Below are 14932 nucleotides of genomic sequence, written 5' to 3' on the forward strand. Positions count from 1 at the left end.
AATCTATGACGAGATATTCAAACTTTTGCAGAAGTCCAAAAAACATCAAAATTCAAAGATTTCATGAATACGTCTGATGAGTAAACATATTTTATCAGGCTATTACACCACTTCCCCAGGTTGATTGGCCTGTTTCAAACCAAGGTTGTTGTCCATTGGTTGCCTTGGTTGTTGTCAGCCACAATTGTTTTTGTTTATTGTTTCAATTTTAATCTAGCTTTTGGTTTTCTTTTACAATTTGCCATCCAGGGACCATTTATAGCTTACTTTATGGTACTAGTTTCCCTCATATACGGAGGCAATACGGTGGGTGACCTGTAGTTGCTCACTTTATGATATTAGTTTTGCTCAGTTACGGAGGCAATACGGTGGGTGACCTGTAGTTGCTCACTTTGTGATATTAGTTTTGCTCATTCACAGAGGCAATATGGTGGGTGACCTGTAGTTGCTCACTTTCTTCTTTTCTATTTTGTTTTTGCTTTAGAATGGGTGGTGGATTAAGTGTTGATTAAAAGACTGAACATCACTAGTGTTGTTTGAGCATATAACACTTCAAACTAAAAATAAGTAATTTCCAAGTAAGCGTTAATGAATCACTAGTATTTATATATTTCAAATCTTGCATTGCAATAACAAAGTATAAAGCAAATATTATTGCAAAACCAAATATGTTTATGGTTGATATTGTCATGGAATACTCAATAGAAGTTACTTTTTAATATAAATTCCAAATGGAAAAAACATTCTGGAAAACTATTTCCACTGGAAGAAATATTATAGTCTTTGTTCCTGAATGAATAAAGGTTATAAACTTTTTGTTCCAACAGGAACAGAATTGATTGTAGCAAGGTTTCCAGAGAATCCTCTGTGAGGCGAACAAATGTAAGTTGACAATGTTAATGATTGCTCAACAGTTAAGAATATAATTCTATTTCTTGTGGCAATATTAGTCCTAATATCAAAACTGTACATACCTGCCAACTTTTCAAAATCTCCATGGGGGATATAAGCATAAGAACCTATACATGACGTTAGTGTACTTAATTAAAACGTCGATGGTTTTGAATGAGTAAACATGTGTTTAAATGTACTTTTTACTCCTCAATGCTAGTTTAAAGAATTGAGGTTTATAAGGGTCAGGTCAACACCTTAAATGGGGGATATCCACCACAAAGTGGGAAGGTTGGCAGGTCTGACTGTACTAGATACTATATAAGTATTTCTTATACAAGATCGAAGGGAGATAACTCAAATTTTACTGAATTATATATCTGTCTATTATTCGATTTTTCAATAATCCAATTTTTATGTGCAACACATGGTCAAATTGCTTTAGGATGATCAAAGCAATAAAAAACATCTAAAAAATTGAAATATCCCTCAGGTCAATATAATTACAAGTTTTGTATCAGCTTAAGTGAAATACACTACAATATGAATTGGATACAGATTAATATGAATGTTATAAAAGCAAATAACTTAAATCTGTAATTACTTTGAGTCAATAAATATTACAAATTATCAAATATGTTATTTCCAAGGTATTTCTGCATGAAACACATTAAATTATTAAAATAAGGAGATGGGTTACGATTGCCAATGAGACAACTATAAACCAAAGTTCAAATCAAGTGGGTTTATAGTGACTTTATACATCTATGATGTAAGCAATTATAATAGGCAACCATACGGTAAATCCTTTTCTTTTTTTATTATGTTATTTAAGGTGGTACCAAATACCTTGAAAAATAAATTTGGCTTGTTTAATTTTCATAAAATTTTGACAAATAATTAACTTTTACCCTTTAACAAAAATAAAAAAAATTAAAAAAACTTGAACAACGCATTTTACCAGAAAAATTCATTGGATATATAGCAGTTTGACAAACACTAATTTTGATCATTGAGAAGCTTAATATTTCCTTAACAATAGAACCTGATTAAAACGTTCAGCTGATTTTTACAGAGTTATCTCCCTTTAGTGTAATGTACCACCTTAAGCTAGTTTACAAATTAATTGTGGCCTTAGAAGTTCATCTCAGTGATCCCTAGCCTAAGTCAACATTCAGGTTGATAGTTCAAACCTTGCTTTTTAAAAAATGCATTTGACTCCAATCTTGACTCGGATTGCCAATTTACTTTCCAAGGGTTTTTTATTCTTGTTGCTCATATATTTTATTAACAGATTTTCATAAAATTCAGTTTGAAACTCATGTCATGCAGAAATGAGATACCACAATTTCACATTGTCACATCCAAATTCTTAGTGAAATGAACCATGTTTCCAAATTGAGTGATTAAGCAACAATGAAAGAAATAGACAGATCGGGAAAAAGCTTTATCCTTCCATTTGTTAACAGAAATCAGAAGAGGAAAATACAGGGAGTATGTCTTCTGCATTACAAGCATCAAATTTATATAATTTTCAACTGACCATTCAAATAGTCCCTACTCGTCTAAGACGCTGCATTACATAACTGATTTACAAGGGTGGAAGTTGCTTTTTTAAAGTGTAATAAACTGTTAATTAACACCAACAAACCTGTAAATCACAAACATTTTTTACCCACACCTAAGTCTTTCATCACAGGCAAGACAATCCTTTTTTTTTTATTTCTAAATTTACTAAAAAATAAGATTTTGATCAGAGTTTAATGTCCCTTCCAAGAAAGAAGTAATGGTTCCCAGCAATGCTGGACTTAAGCAAGGATATCATCTGACTAGAGCTAGACTTTTCATAGAGCTAATAGGATCATTAATGGCCGTTTGTTTTTCATAGTTACTGAGGATTCATTTATTTTCATGAGTTGAGAAAAAATTGCATTTTCAAGGATATTAGATTTCATGGTTTTGTCTACATTCACATATAAGCCTATAGAAAATTTGCACTTTGTTGAACAGTTAATTTTTCATTTAACATTTTCGACTTATGACTTTGAATGTCCCTTTTATCCTTCACCTCTATTTCAAATTTCTGGTTCACCTAAGCCCACTAAATCCAGGAAAATTGGTATCCCATGAATAAAAACTAATTCACATTATATATTTCAAACTTTTAAAAGAATATCAAATCATTGGCTATGTTCAACTTTCCTATGTTTAAGTTCTATACATTTTAGTTAAAATGTTGGCAATGAGCTCAAATTTTTAACATAACCAATTTTTTCTTTTTCTTTGAATGTTTCATAATAAAATGTTGGTTATTTTTTTAGTAACAAAACTGTTTGTCACATCTGATCAAACTTTGACCTTTCACAAATCAGTAATTGACGAAGTTTGATCAAAATCCATTTCAAAGTTTATAATCAAAAACGATTTCTTAAGACTCAAAAATCGTTATTTTCTTATAGCCTTGTAAATTAATTCAATTAAAAAAATCGTTTTGGGCTGTAATGTTTAAATATGAACATTTTCCCAATAAGTAAATGTACACTTACAAACGAAATGACAAAATTTGCAATTTCATTCAAAAACAATTTCTTAAGACTCAAAACAGTTATTTTCTTACTGATTAACATCAATTCAATTGTCTAGTTTAAATGTATTAATATAAACATTTTCTGTGATAAGTAATTGTACTTTGCACAAATGACGAAATCTAAAATAAAGACGTATCATTTTGTCAATATTTACGTGAAAAATGTACATTGCACAAATGACAAAAATCATCATTTTGTCAATATTTACATGGAAAAATGTACTTGGCGAACTTTTCTTTGTCTAAACAAATAAACATGTTAATATATTCACTATACAAAGATTGGATGGATTTTTAATAAATGCTATCTTATTCTATCAGTACAAAGTACTGGTCATTTGTACTGCGGTTATCTAATTAATTTTTGTGAGAAAGTTGTAGTGCACTTAGTATGCTTAATGGAAAAACAATAAATGACCCAGTGAAAAAGAATGTTGGAAGGGTCAAGCTGACCATCACATATTGATAAAGCTATTGATTTTTGTACAACTCATTTCATTATCCAAGCAAAGATTACATGCACTGAGGCTTCCCAAGGGAAGATAACACATTATTACCAATAATTACTAGGATCAAATTTCTTCTATTTATCATTTTTAATTATTTTAATGATATTTTGATATATCTGATGACTAAAATGACAAACAAATACATATTTTACTAAAACATAACAAAAAAAACATCTTTATCCCGAATGTACCCCTTCTTGGCAGCACAAAAAAGTGATGATTTACATGGTTAGGTTGACCAGCTGTGAGAATCTTCTTTAAGTAATTTTTATGAGATATTTATCTTCTCTGCCTGGTGTTTTCCATCATATGATAACATAATCACTTTCTCAAGGTTACAATACAACTGGTCAGTTTCTGGTGTAAAATTTTTATTGGTCAGTTCTACTTTTGTGTACTTTAAGTCATCTGGTGTAACAATTTTTCCTATCATCAATTTGATACACCTCTTCAAATATTAATGAATATTTATTCACTCTGTTCCCATTTGAAATTTATTCAAAATTGAATTTTATCCTAATCAATCTTCATTTTAAATCATGGTTTTTTTTCAATAAAAAATCATTTAAAAATGTGATACTAATTACCTTAAATTAAAAGGGAATTCTATTAAATTATATATTGAAAGATAGGGGCATAATGTTTTAAGATTATATATATCCTGGGTAAAAGGAGCAAAAACAGACAAAAAACTGCTTAGGTCTTATAAAAATGGAGACTGCATGCTTTCATTTTATAGTCCCATTACCAACTTTTCCTTTGCATTTATAAACTACTTATTTCTAGAGTTTTTTAAAAACTCTTTAATTTTGATAATTTGCTGTTTTAATAAACCTATATCAAGCAATTTAGACTTTTACCTTAATGGTAATGTTATTTAAACAAATTTATTATTTTAATGTATCTTTTAACTTATTCATTTTCAAGAAAAAATACAAAGTGCTTCGATTCCCTATTTACAAAAGAATTTTCCTTTTTTTAACTGAAGTATAAGCATATATCTAACACAAATATAATGTTTTTAATCACTAACTAATTACATGTCATTTCTTTCCTGATCTGTAATTGATATCACCTCTATACATAAAAAGCTCCCATAATCTTTTTTTCTCAGCTTTTTTATTATCCTAATTTGTACTAATAAACATTTAATTTTCTTCTTTTCATGGTTGAGTAGACACATGAAAACCTAAACCTGTGACAAAATTATGTAACTGTAGACCCATTAGCCAGGTGGTGTCCATCTAAATCATACCCTTGGGTGAAAAAAAATTTGTACTGGTCATTTTTTTCTTGGACTGGACACTTGTGACAGTGTACATTCATTTTAACAATTAGACGTGTGGACAAAAACATAAATTTACCAATAAAGTTGTCGGAATGATGAGAGACTTGTGTGGTTTTTATCTATTAACTGTTTTGAGTTATGGCCCCTGATGATAGTGGGTCTTTTATAGATTTTTCAGTTATGCACATTAATTATTTTACATGACAAATGCCATAAACAATAATTCAACAGAATAGCAGTATTTTTGATGGACCAAGAAAATAAATAAGGACTGACCTAAAACTGGACATGTTTTGAATAATTCATTATAAATAATTGAATAAGATTTAAATAATGAAAAAAAGACATTTTCAATTTTCAATTCAAATATTCAAATATATGTCACATTTGTAAAACTATGAAAGCCTTTAAAAGTCAATTGGTAATCTATCATACTTATTTATATCTTTATTTGTATTTTCAATTTTACCATAAAAGTCATTACTTGATTTTGATTGTCTTAAATGTTGTTTTTTATCATGAAAAATGAAAATTAAATAGACATTATCATCAGTTCTTTATACTTCAATCCTCTGTTTTGTCAAATAAAAAAAATATAGGTGTTAATTCATTTACTTTCCCCAGGGTACCAGTTTTCATGGATTGTGAAAAAATTGTATTTTCGTAAATATTTGATTTCATAGTTATGCAAAAGTCTGCATACTAGCCTATAGAGTATTTGTTCTTCATCAAACATTGAAATTTGTGGTTTACTTTTGCCCACAGAATCCACGAAAATTTGTATCCCACGAATAATAATGAATCCACAGTATGCAAATTTATTAAGTTTTAAATCATTTTTTAATAAAGTGACCCCAGCCAATTACAAAATAAGACAGACAGTCAAATGCCAGATCTGTTCACCATGTCCAGCTGAAGGGTCTGACATTTTCTATAAAAAGAAATACTCAATATGCTCATTTCCCCCATTGTGAAAACTTTTAATTAAATTTTTGATGGACAATATTGCATCACAGCTGACCTCTCAACACCACTGGTCAGTGTAAATGACAGCCATTGTCCACTTTAGCTGACCATCAATGTTTTATTATAACTCATTAAAATAGCCCTTCATTTTCCAGTAAGTTTTGACAATAAAAATCTCTATTATTGATTTAATTAATGCTGATGGCAACTGGACAATGATGTTGACCAGTCACATGTAAAAAGGGTGGTCATTTATTATTAATATTTTGTATTTTAATGGACAATTAAGTCAACTTCAACTGACAACTGTCATGAAATTGATTTTTGTAACTTTTCAATTAGAGATTCAATTATCAGCATGCAATGTTACAAAAGAGTTAGATGTGTTTCATCAAAGAATTATTTTATCAAGGAAAAATTTATCTTCAAGGCTTTTAACATCCAATTTGCAAAATATAATAAAGCTTTCCGAGGGTACAAGTTATGGTGATAATTATGAACCTATCAAGGAGGTCCAGGGAAAAGATCACAAATATATTAAAAAAATAAAATTACAAAAACAAAAACTCGTCCACAATGAATGCATAAAATAGGAAATAAAATGACAATATATGGTGCAGTAGGTGGGTGCACAGTTACTGCTCCACTAGCAGTACTCATCCTAATTAATTAATTTTCTACAAAAAAAAAACACAATTTAACACTAAGTTAAATTCTTCTTTGTAATAAAACAATAAGACAGTTCACCCATGCTTTTTATTCCATGGTTTGTGGAAAATGAAAATCATCAGTGCAGGGTTTTTGTGAGTTTTTTTTTTAGATTTTGATTAAAATAGAAATCATGAGAAAGTATATTTTGTTATACATTGGTATTGATTGACTAGTGAATTAAAAAAAAATATTTCCATGAGTCCAAAGTCTAATTTATAGTATACTTATTTTTGAAAATTCACTTTTTTTATTGAAATCTTGCTTTTTTCCATTTTCTTTTTTCCTGAAATCTTGGCTATATTAGCAATAAACTTTTTTTTTTTGAAAAATAATTTAACCACAATGTCAATGGGTTAATTATCCCTTTGAAGTCAGATTTTAAATAAAATCAATTAATTTCTCATTACCTCTATATGCCTATTTTCCAATACCCAAATGAGCAATTTCAAATTTTGAAAATCATCCCTTTGGAATAAGATAAAATTGATTACAAAAATAGGAAAGGCCAGTTTCTGACACATTAATATTTTATAGTGGTCAAAATAATGACCACTGACTAAACATTAGTGTTAATTGGTGTTCCAGTGTGAAAGATATGATATGTAAATTGCCCTTGGTAAATATGTCACCAAAATCGGTGTCAGTTCACAATTACCTTTTTCAATTTGACACATCATAAAATACTCTAACTTGTCAGATTTCATGATATATTTAAAAAAAGATTATTACAAGTGTTTTTTAACAAATACACAAAGGAAACTGTTGTTCTTATAGAGGGCTCATTTTTCTGTTTCAGCTAAATAAATCAGAAATCAGACAGTATAAAATATCTAACTTGAATTGGCCTAATCAGTGAATTTCTTGTTGCTCAATTAAATTTTTTCGGTGTAGTATTTTTTAGCCTATTCTTTGTCTACCGGTATACATCTTTTTGGGGGGTACCATGCAGTGGGTTTTCAGTCTGTTTTAAGTTTTAGTTTTTAATTGCTACCTTAGGTTCTCCCGCTCATTGTGATAAATAATGAAACCCCCCCCTCCCCTTTTGTCATTTACTTAACTTTCTGATTCTTTCTCAGAAGGGTTACATTGTTTACCCTAATCATAACCAAAAGTTATAAAAAATAGTTCAAAATAGGAAGTCAACAAGTAAAGTACAAAAGCTTACAAATCGTCAACACAAAGTTCCTTTTCCTTTTGTACTTTTTATGACTAATAATTACTAAATCACATTAAATTTAAAATAAGATCTACACTCATCTTTTCAACTATTATAATAGGATTTTTTGGGATTAATATTTTCCATAAATTATCGCCTTCTTAAAATAAAATTTAAAATGTCTAATTGACTGAAAATTTTAATGAGATCTTGAAGGGAATTAAGACGAATGGATCTTATCACAAATTTATCTATTTACAATTATCTGTTTCCTTCTTAAAACATTTTATATTCAAAAGTTTAATTTAAAATTCCTCTCGTGTCTTGAAACCATCCACAAAACATTAATCCACATTAAAGTATGGGTTCCTCCAAATACCAAAATGACTTCATGTAGTTGAGAAAAAGGAAAAGTTACATAATATTTCTGATTGACCACTTTTATTATCAATTTCTGGTGGTCTCCTTAAAGCTGTTTGTGTTTACTAGGAACACTAACCAAGTTTATCATTTAAATGTCAGTCTGCTCCTTAATAAAAAAAACAAAAGACCACCTGTCATCAAGTTAACATTTCTAAGACAACAGGATTGAAAATATAAAAAAAAACATAAAAAAATATATTCTTGTTCTAAGGTGTTAAAATTTCATTCATAAAAAAAAAAAAAAAAAAAAAATTACAAAAAATAATTATTAAATAAAAACAAGATTTTCAATTTGATTGGCCAGGTGTATTGTACATGTATGTATTACTTTCAGGTAACATCAGCAACAATTAAAATTCTAAAATACATCAGTACACTTAGAATGAAATGTGACCATGGCTATTGAACTTGACTACCAATGAGGGTCTCTTTCAGTCTGGTTACCTGAGCGCTGCAACTATCAAAATTCTAAAAAAAACTTCAGTATACTTTGGTTGAATTGTGACCATTGCTACTAAAAGTGCCAAATTTTGACCTACTAATTCATTAGAGATGCTTAATGACCTTGACTATCAATGAAGGTCATGCAAAGTCCTGTAACCTCAGCAACTATCAAAATTCTAAAAAATAATTCAGAATACTTAGGCTGTAATGTTGCCATTGCTAATCAACTTGCCAAATGTTTCCTGTCTTATCCAGTTAACGACTTACCTCTAAGAAAAGACAAACCAACCAACATCTCCTTGTAAAATGTAGATGCCAAACTCAGTCTTAACAAGGAATTAGTTTTTCTTCCCTAAAAATGTTTCTCGATTTACCAATACATCACAAAAACTGTCCAAATTATTTTTGCCTTCAGCCCTGGTCAAGACTTCCTAGTGTTTTGGACAATTTTTTATGATGGACAGTTTTGGTAATTTACAAAGGTGAAATGTTGGTCAACTTGTATCTTACTATTAGAATTTTTATTCAGGCAATATACCTGTTGGTCAATACTGGAAAATTTTGTGATACAGAATAGTTCCTTTTTATGTACTTTTGTTCCAATATGACCTTTCAAAAAACTTTGAAACTTTATTTGAAATCTCACTCGAGTCAGTAAAATTAAGCAACCAACTGATCAGTACATCTAATGATGACTTTTCAGTAGAGAACCAAGAGGGATATTAAAATGTCCTAAACTTTGATGCAAGAACATGTCATGTTACTATGTTGCTGTTTTTTCAAGTTGACTTTTACCACATCTTATCATTGTATGCAGAACAGTCTTCAGAAAGAACTTTAGAAGACCAGCATTGTGAAGAGGTATACATACCTAACTGTCTATGTAAGGTACAGTTAATATTTCATTAAAGTAAGCATATTTTCAGTATTTTATTGAAAAATCCTATGGGAATCAAGTATGTAAAAAAAAAAATCCATGGAGGAAAGGATTAAATGCACAAGTGTAAAACAGTACTGTACATGTATATAGATGTTTGAGCTTCCAAAGGTCATTTAATTTTTTCTAATTTCAGTCTGCGTTTTTTATTACAGTATAAATTAAGTCATCTCTACTTGAAGCATATTACGTAATTATCTGATCCAAGTACTTGTTACTGTACCAACAATGACATGATAATCTTATTACATCTTCATTCAAATTCTCAACTTTCTTATCAACAAAAATCTGGTAAAGAAGATTTTATCAACATACATGTATTGCCTAACAATAAAAACATAACTGTGAAAAACAGATAGTGATCATATACTAATATACCTGTCAAAATAGTTCATGTAGATATGAATAGATTGCTTTCTTTAGATGTTATATAACTGTGTTGTAATGTTCTTTTTTTAAAAGAGGTAAAAATGAATAGAAGTCTACTTAAAGAGAGAGAGGATGTATCCCTGATGAACATAAGGGAAGTAGAGAAATGTGTCTACAGAGACTGCAACCTTTCAACACAATTTAGAAAGGCATATTGAGTTCAACATTGATTTTCAGAGATATATATATATATATGCTTTCACTCATCCAGAGGCTGGATTCTATTGTGATTGATTGTTTGTTGCTTAATGTCCAGTGACCAATATTTCATGCATGTTCAGGATGAGATTCTATTGTGAATAAATTTATCAGAAACTATTAAAGTTCTACATCATGTACCATCCAAGTCGACCCTTATTTTTTTCTTTTTTTTAATGACATTTTTTTGGGGATTATCAGGTTTTGTATATAAAAACACTTTCATTTGTTTTAATTAATGATAATTTGAACAGAAAAAAAACCACAGGATTGTAAGACCTTTTTAAGCAGTCTGGAAACTTTAGACCAGTCTGGAAACTATAAATCAGTCTTTCACACCAATTGACAGGAGTGACAATATCAAACTTACTTTTCACAGGAATAAATATACGCAAGGAACTTCATCACACACCATGTGTAATTAAGTTTGAATTAACTTTTAAATTTGAAGAACATGAATTCTGATTAATAAAAAGCCACACAGTTTTCATGAGCTCAGAGAAAATTGGAAAAAAATGTCAAAGCACTGAAAAGCTGGGAATGCAAAATTATAAGATATATGTGTGAGACCGAACAGAGGACTGCACTCTTCACATGATCCACACCTTCATTGAATTTTTAATATATAAATGTCAAAGAAAAATAAATAAATGAGGAATGTGTCCATGGGAAACAGATGATGCCCCCACTTGCATATCATATAAAGTTATAAAGGGACATAACTGACGAAGGGTAAAAGTGACACTACCCAAATTTGTACTTGATCTGAGTTTTGAGGCAATAAGCATTGTGTATAAGTTACATAACATTTGGTTGAGGCAAACTTAAGTTAGAGAACGGAAACAAAAAATTCAGGATTTTTCCATTTGTAAAGGGGCATAACTCTAGAACGGTTAAAGTGACTCCACCAAAATTCAAACTTGATTTGTATTTTGTGGTAATAAGCATTGTGTATAAGTTTCATAACATTTGGTTGAGGCAAACTAAAGTTAGAGAACGGAAACCAACTTTGGGACATATGTACTTACAGACGGACGGCGGGGGCATTAAAACAACTGTAAATGTAGCTGGCTGGAAAATGCACTCATCCCTCCAATCAAAGCAATTTTCAGATGTCCCAATAATGAATGACCTTTAGTCCAGAAAATTTAAGTACAGAATCTTTAAGCAGTTGATTAAAAAAAAAAATGGTACAGTTTGCTCAAATACAGTCTTAAAAAAAGAAAGAGATCTGATCACCATATCTCATAAGATAAGAAAATTCTCTCCTGACAACAGTAAAATTAAAATATCTCAAATGCTCGGTAAGCCTCGCTTTTTAACTTCTAAAAATTAAAGAAGAAATAAATTGTATCAAATTGGATGAAGTGGTAGAATCTTCATATCAAAATAAACTTTTCTTCCTGTGGTCATCATTCTGAAAGGGATGAATTTTATCAGGGAAAATATCTTCGTTTAGTTATTTGCTAAAATTTTTAAGTATGGACAACATTTCCTGTATAAAATAGTACAAAGTAACCCCTGGATATTGTTAAATTGTGGGTGTTTTAAGAGGTTTCAACGACATTCAAGTGGCTTCCTTCAATCCTTGAAAATTTTACTTAATTAAAAGTTTTAGTGGCTCCTATATATATATATATATAAGAATTTAGTTCATCCCTGCCACATGTTTTAATTTAAGTTTCAGTCCAAAATCATATAACTTGGTCATTGGTTATCTTTTGTCAAACCTCAATTTATATATCGTATAGACACTATTCTTTTTTTCAAGCATTTTGTTTTTATTGTGTAGTTCCTGTCCCAATAAATACCACTCTTTTAGCAATATAAAAATGCCAGGGTTTTGGCCATTATTAAGGGTATTTCCAGGCCTGGAAAGATTGAATTATCATTCAAGCCTTCTTCAGTTTTCAAGGCAGGTTAGACACTGTTTGTTCAAAGCAAAGCAAACTACATGTATTTATAACCATTTGAGACCCTCATGAGAAATCAAAGTTTTTTACCCCTCCCCTTAATGTTGTTACTCTATGATCCATCAGTGATGGACTTATCTTTACTAATTAATAAATGGATGAACATAATCTGTCTTTTGACTTTTTGACATGGAAATTGATTTTGTCAGCAGTCTCTGTTTTCAGAAAAATAGAAAATTTTGAAATTCTGGTTGGTCTTCAACTTATTAAAAATCATATTTAAAAATATATTTTTAACAAATTATTTTTTGGAGGATAGTTATACTTTCATGACTTTAAAGTGAAATAACATATTGATTTTCAATTTCTAAGCTATCCTGCCACAAAATCATTTAACAAACTTATGTGTAAATTGACACTTTAAAAACTGTGATGTAAAATCAAACAGACAAACTTTAAACAATACTTTTACCAAAGGATCAAGATTTTTAAAAAACTATTACATATTACAACCAACAAAAAAATCTTTTTTTTTCCCTTGTGTCAATAAAATCTTTTCAATTTTCTTAGAGGTCTACCATATAACAAAAAATGTTCAAACACAAATTTAACAGTGTCAACATTGAGGAACTGAAGTGTCAAAATTATCCTGATACAATCAAAACAAGCCATTTGATCCAGTTAAGTCTAACAATACAAGCATTGACTGATTCAAACAAATTTTATAAAGAGGTGGTCAACACAGGGTGTAGTATTTAGTCTGGACAATGGGTGGACAATGGTCAGTTATAGATATCCACTGAGCAGTATAACTGTTAATGTGTTGCTCGTTTTTAATGCCAATTGGCCTGGGTGTGTTTTTCCTTCAATCATATAAATATGTTTACATTCATGACTTTTTTAAAATTAAAAAATATGTTTTAGATGAATTATTTTTGTTACAGAAATATAAAAATTGACATGTATGACAACTAATTGAGAATTTTTAATAAAATGTATCTATAGCTGAAATCAACACCATTTTTTCATTAAAATATAATGTAATTTTTGTATTTAATTAAAAAAAAAATAATAGCAACACATGTTTTTGGTTCTTTTACACATGTAAATTAAAATTCTTTTTATTTATTATTAACAAGGATTTGTACTATACAAATCCTTGTTATTAATTAACAGTTTCACTCTGTCCCTTGGTATTGTCAAGGATTTTTATACTCATGAAAACCATGCTTTTTCACAATTACATCATACATATATATAATATGCTGTTGCTAAAAGTAAAAAGAATACTAAGTAAAGCGAGAAGAACCATTTATAAATTAAATATAAAAAAAAATAAAAATAAAAAATAAAGTACTTTTGTCTTAATTACTAAATTAAAAAAAAAACACCAATTAATTAAAGAGAGAAAACTATTTCAAATTTATGAGAAACAGAAAAACAAGATATTATAATTTTTTTATTTACATTTAATTGAAATAAAAAAGACTTGGTTTTCAGTTGAAAATAGCAAAAGAAAGTAAACAAAAAATAAAACAACTAAATTACATAATTTCAAAGGTAAAATGATAAATTTAAAAAAAGTTTTTAAGAACCAAACATTTTCTCAACCTCTGATGAAACAAATTATCACCACAAAAGGTTTCATTCATGTAAAAATCAACATGCAAACAAAAAGCTATAGGATTGACTATTAATTAAAGAGACAACAAACTTCTAAAAAACTAAATGCGTACCATTGGTTTGTAGGTTAAAAACTTGACCAGTAGATTCAACCTCCATCATTGCAAAATACTTTTCATCCACACAAATTGTCCTAATTGCTTCTTTCCTATACTGTCATAAAAACAAATTGTTTTTCAACTGACCACTGGTCAAACTACAATGTCACAACAAACTGACCAGGCATTCCCATTTTTTACACATGTAATAAAACTGAAGTGGAATCCTAAGCCAATGTTTATTTTCAGGTCCTAAATAAAGATATGTAAACAACATCAATGGACAAAAGCTTTTCTACCCTGGAATGAAAAATTAACTGACCATACACTATTACATAATACTATGGACAGGTCCATTTAACCAATAGCCAGAGGGGGTGGAGGAGGTAAAACTTTTCTAATTAATGAATCAATGATTGTGAAATTTACATGGGAAATGTATTGTCAAATCATACTGCAGCCAATGCTTGATTGACACAAGATGTGGATGCTGATGCTGGAGATTATTGAAATTGATTTTTTATAGTAAAAGTTATAATAAAATTGATTGTTATTCAATAATCTTCTTTTCTTTTTTATCAATTTTTGCTTTTAAAACATTTTGCTATAATCATAAATAATTTATATTTTTACTATAGATTTAGGAAATAGCCATTGATCAATTCTAGAATTAGAAGTCCAGATGAATAGCATAGCTTAAATAGGAAAACACTAATGTAAAGTGACAGAACAACTGAAAAATTTATACTAGACCCATCA

At 29.2% G+C, this 14932-nt stretch overlaps 1 protein-coding gene across 1 annotated transcript in view; it reads right to left on the reverse strand.

Annotated features, from left to right (window-relative positions):
* The window catches only part of LOC127723542 (uncharacterized), a 56846-nt gene extending 42510 nt beyond the window's left edge, over nucleotides 1–14336 (reverse strand). Inside the window, exon 1 of the mRNA XM_052230193.1 lies at nucleotides 14189–14336. Coding sequence (XP_052086153.1) covers nucleotides 14189–14237 — 49 coding nt within the window. The 5' untranslated portion in view covers nucleotides 14238–14336. The remainder of the gene's footprint in view (nucleotides 1–14188) is intronic.
* Between the last annotated feature and the right edge of the window lie 596 nt (nucleotides 14337–14932).

This window comes from Mytilus californianus, unplaced genomic scaffold (assembly GCF_021869535.1).
Source record: "Mytilus californianus isolate M0D057914Y unplaced genomic scaffold, xbMytCali1.0.p SCAF_13, whole genome shotgun sequence".
Lineage (NCBI taxonomy): Eukaryota > Metazoa > Mollusca > Bivalvia > Mytilida > Mytilidae > Mytilus > Mytilus californianus.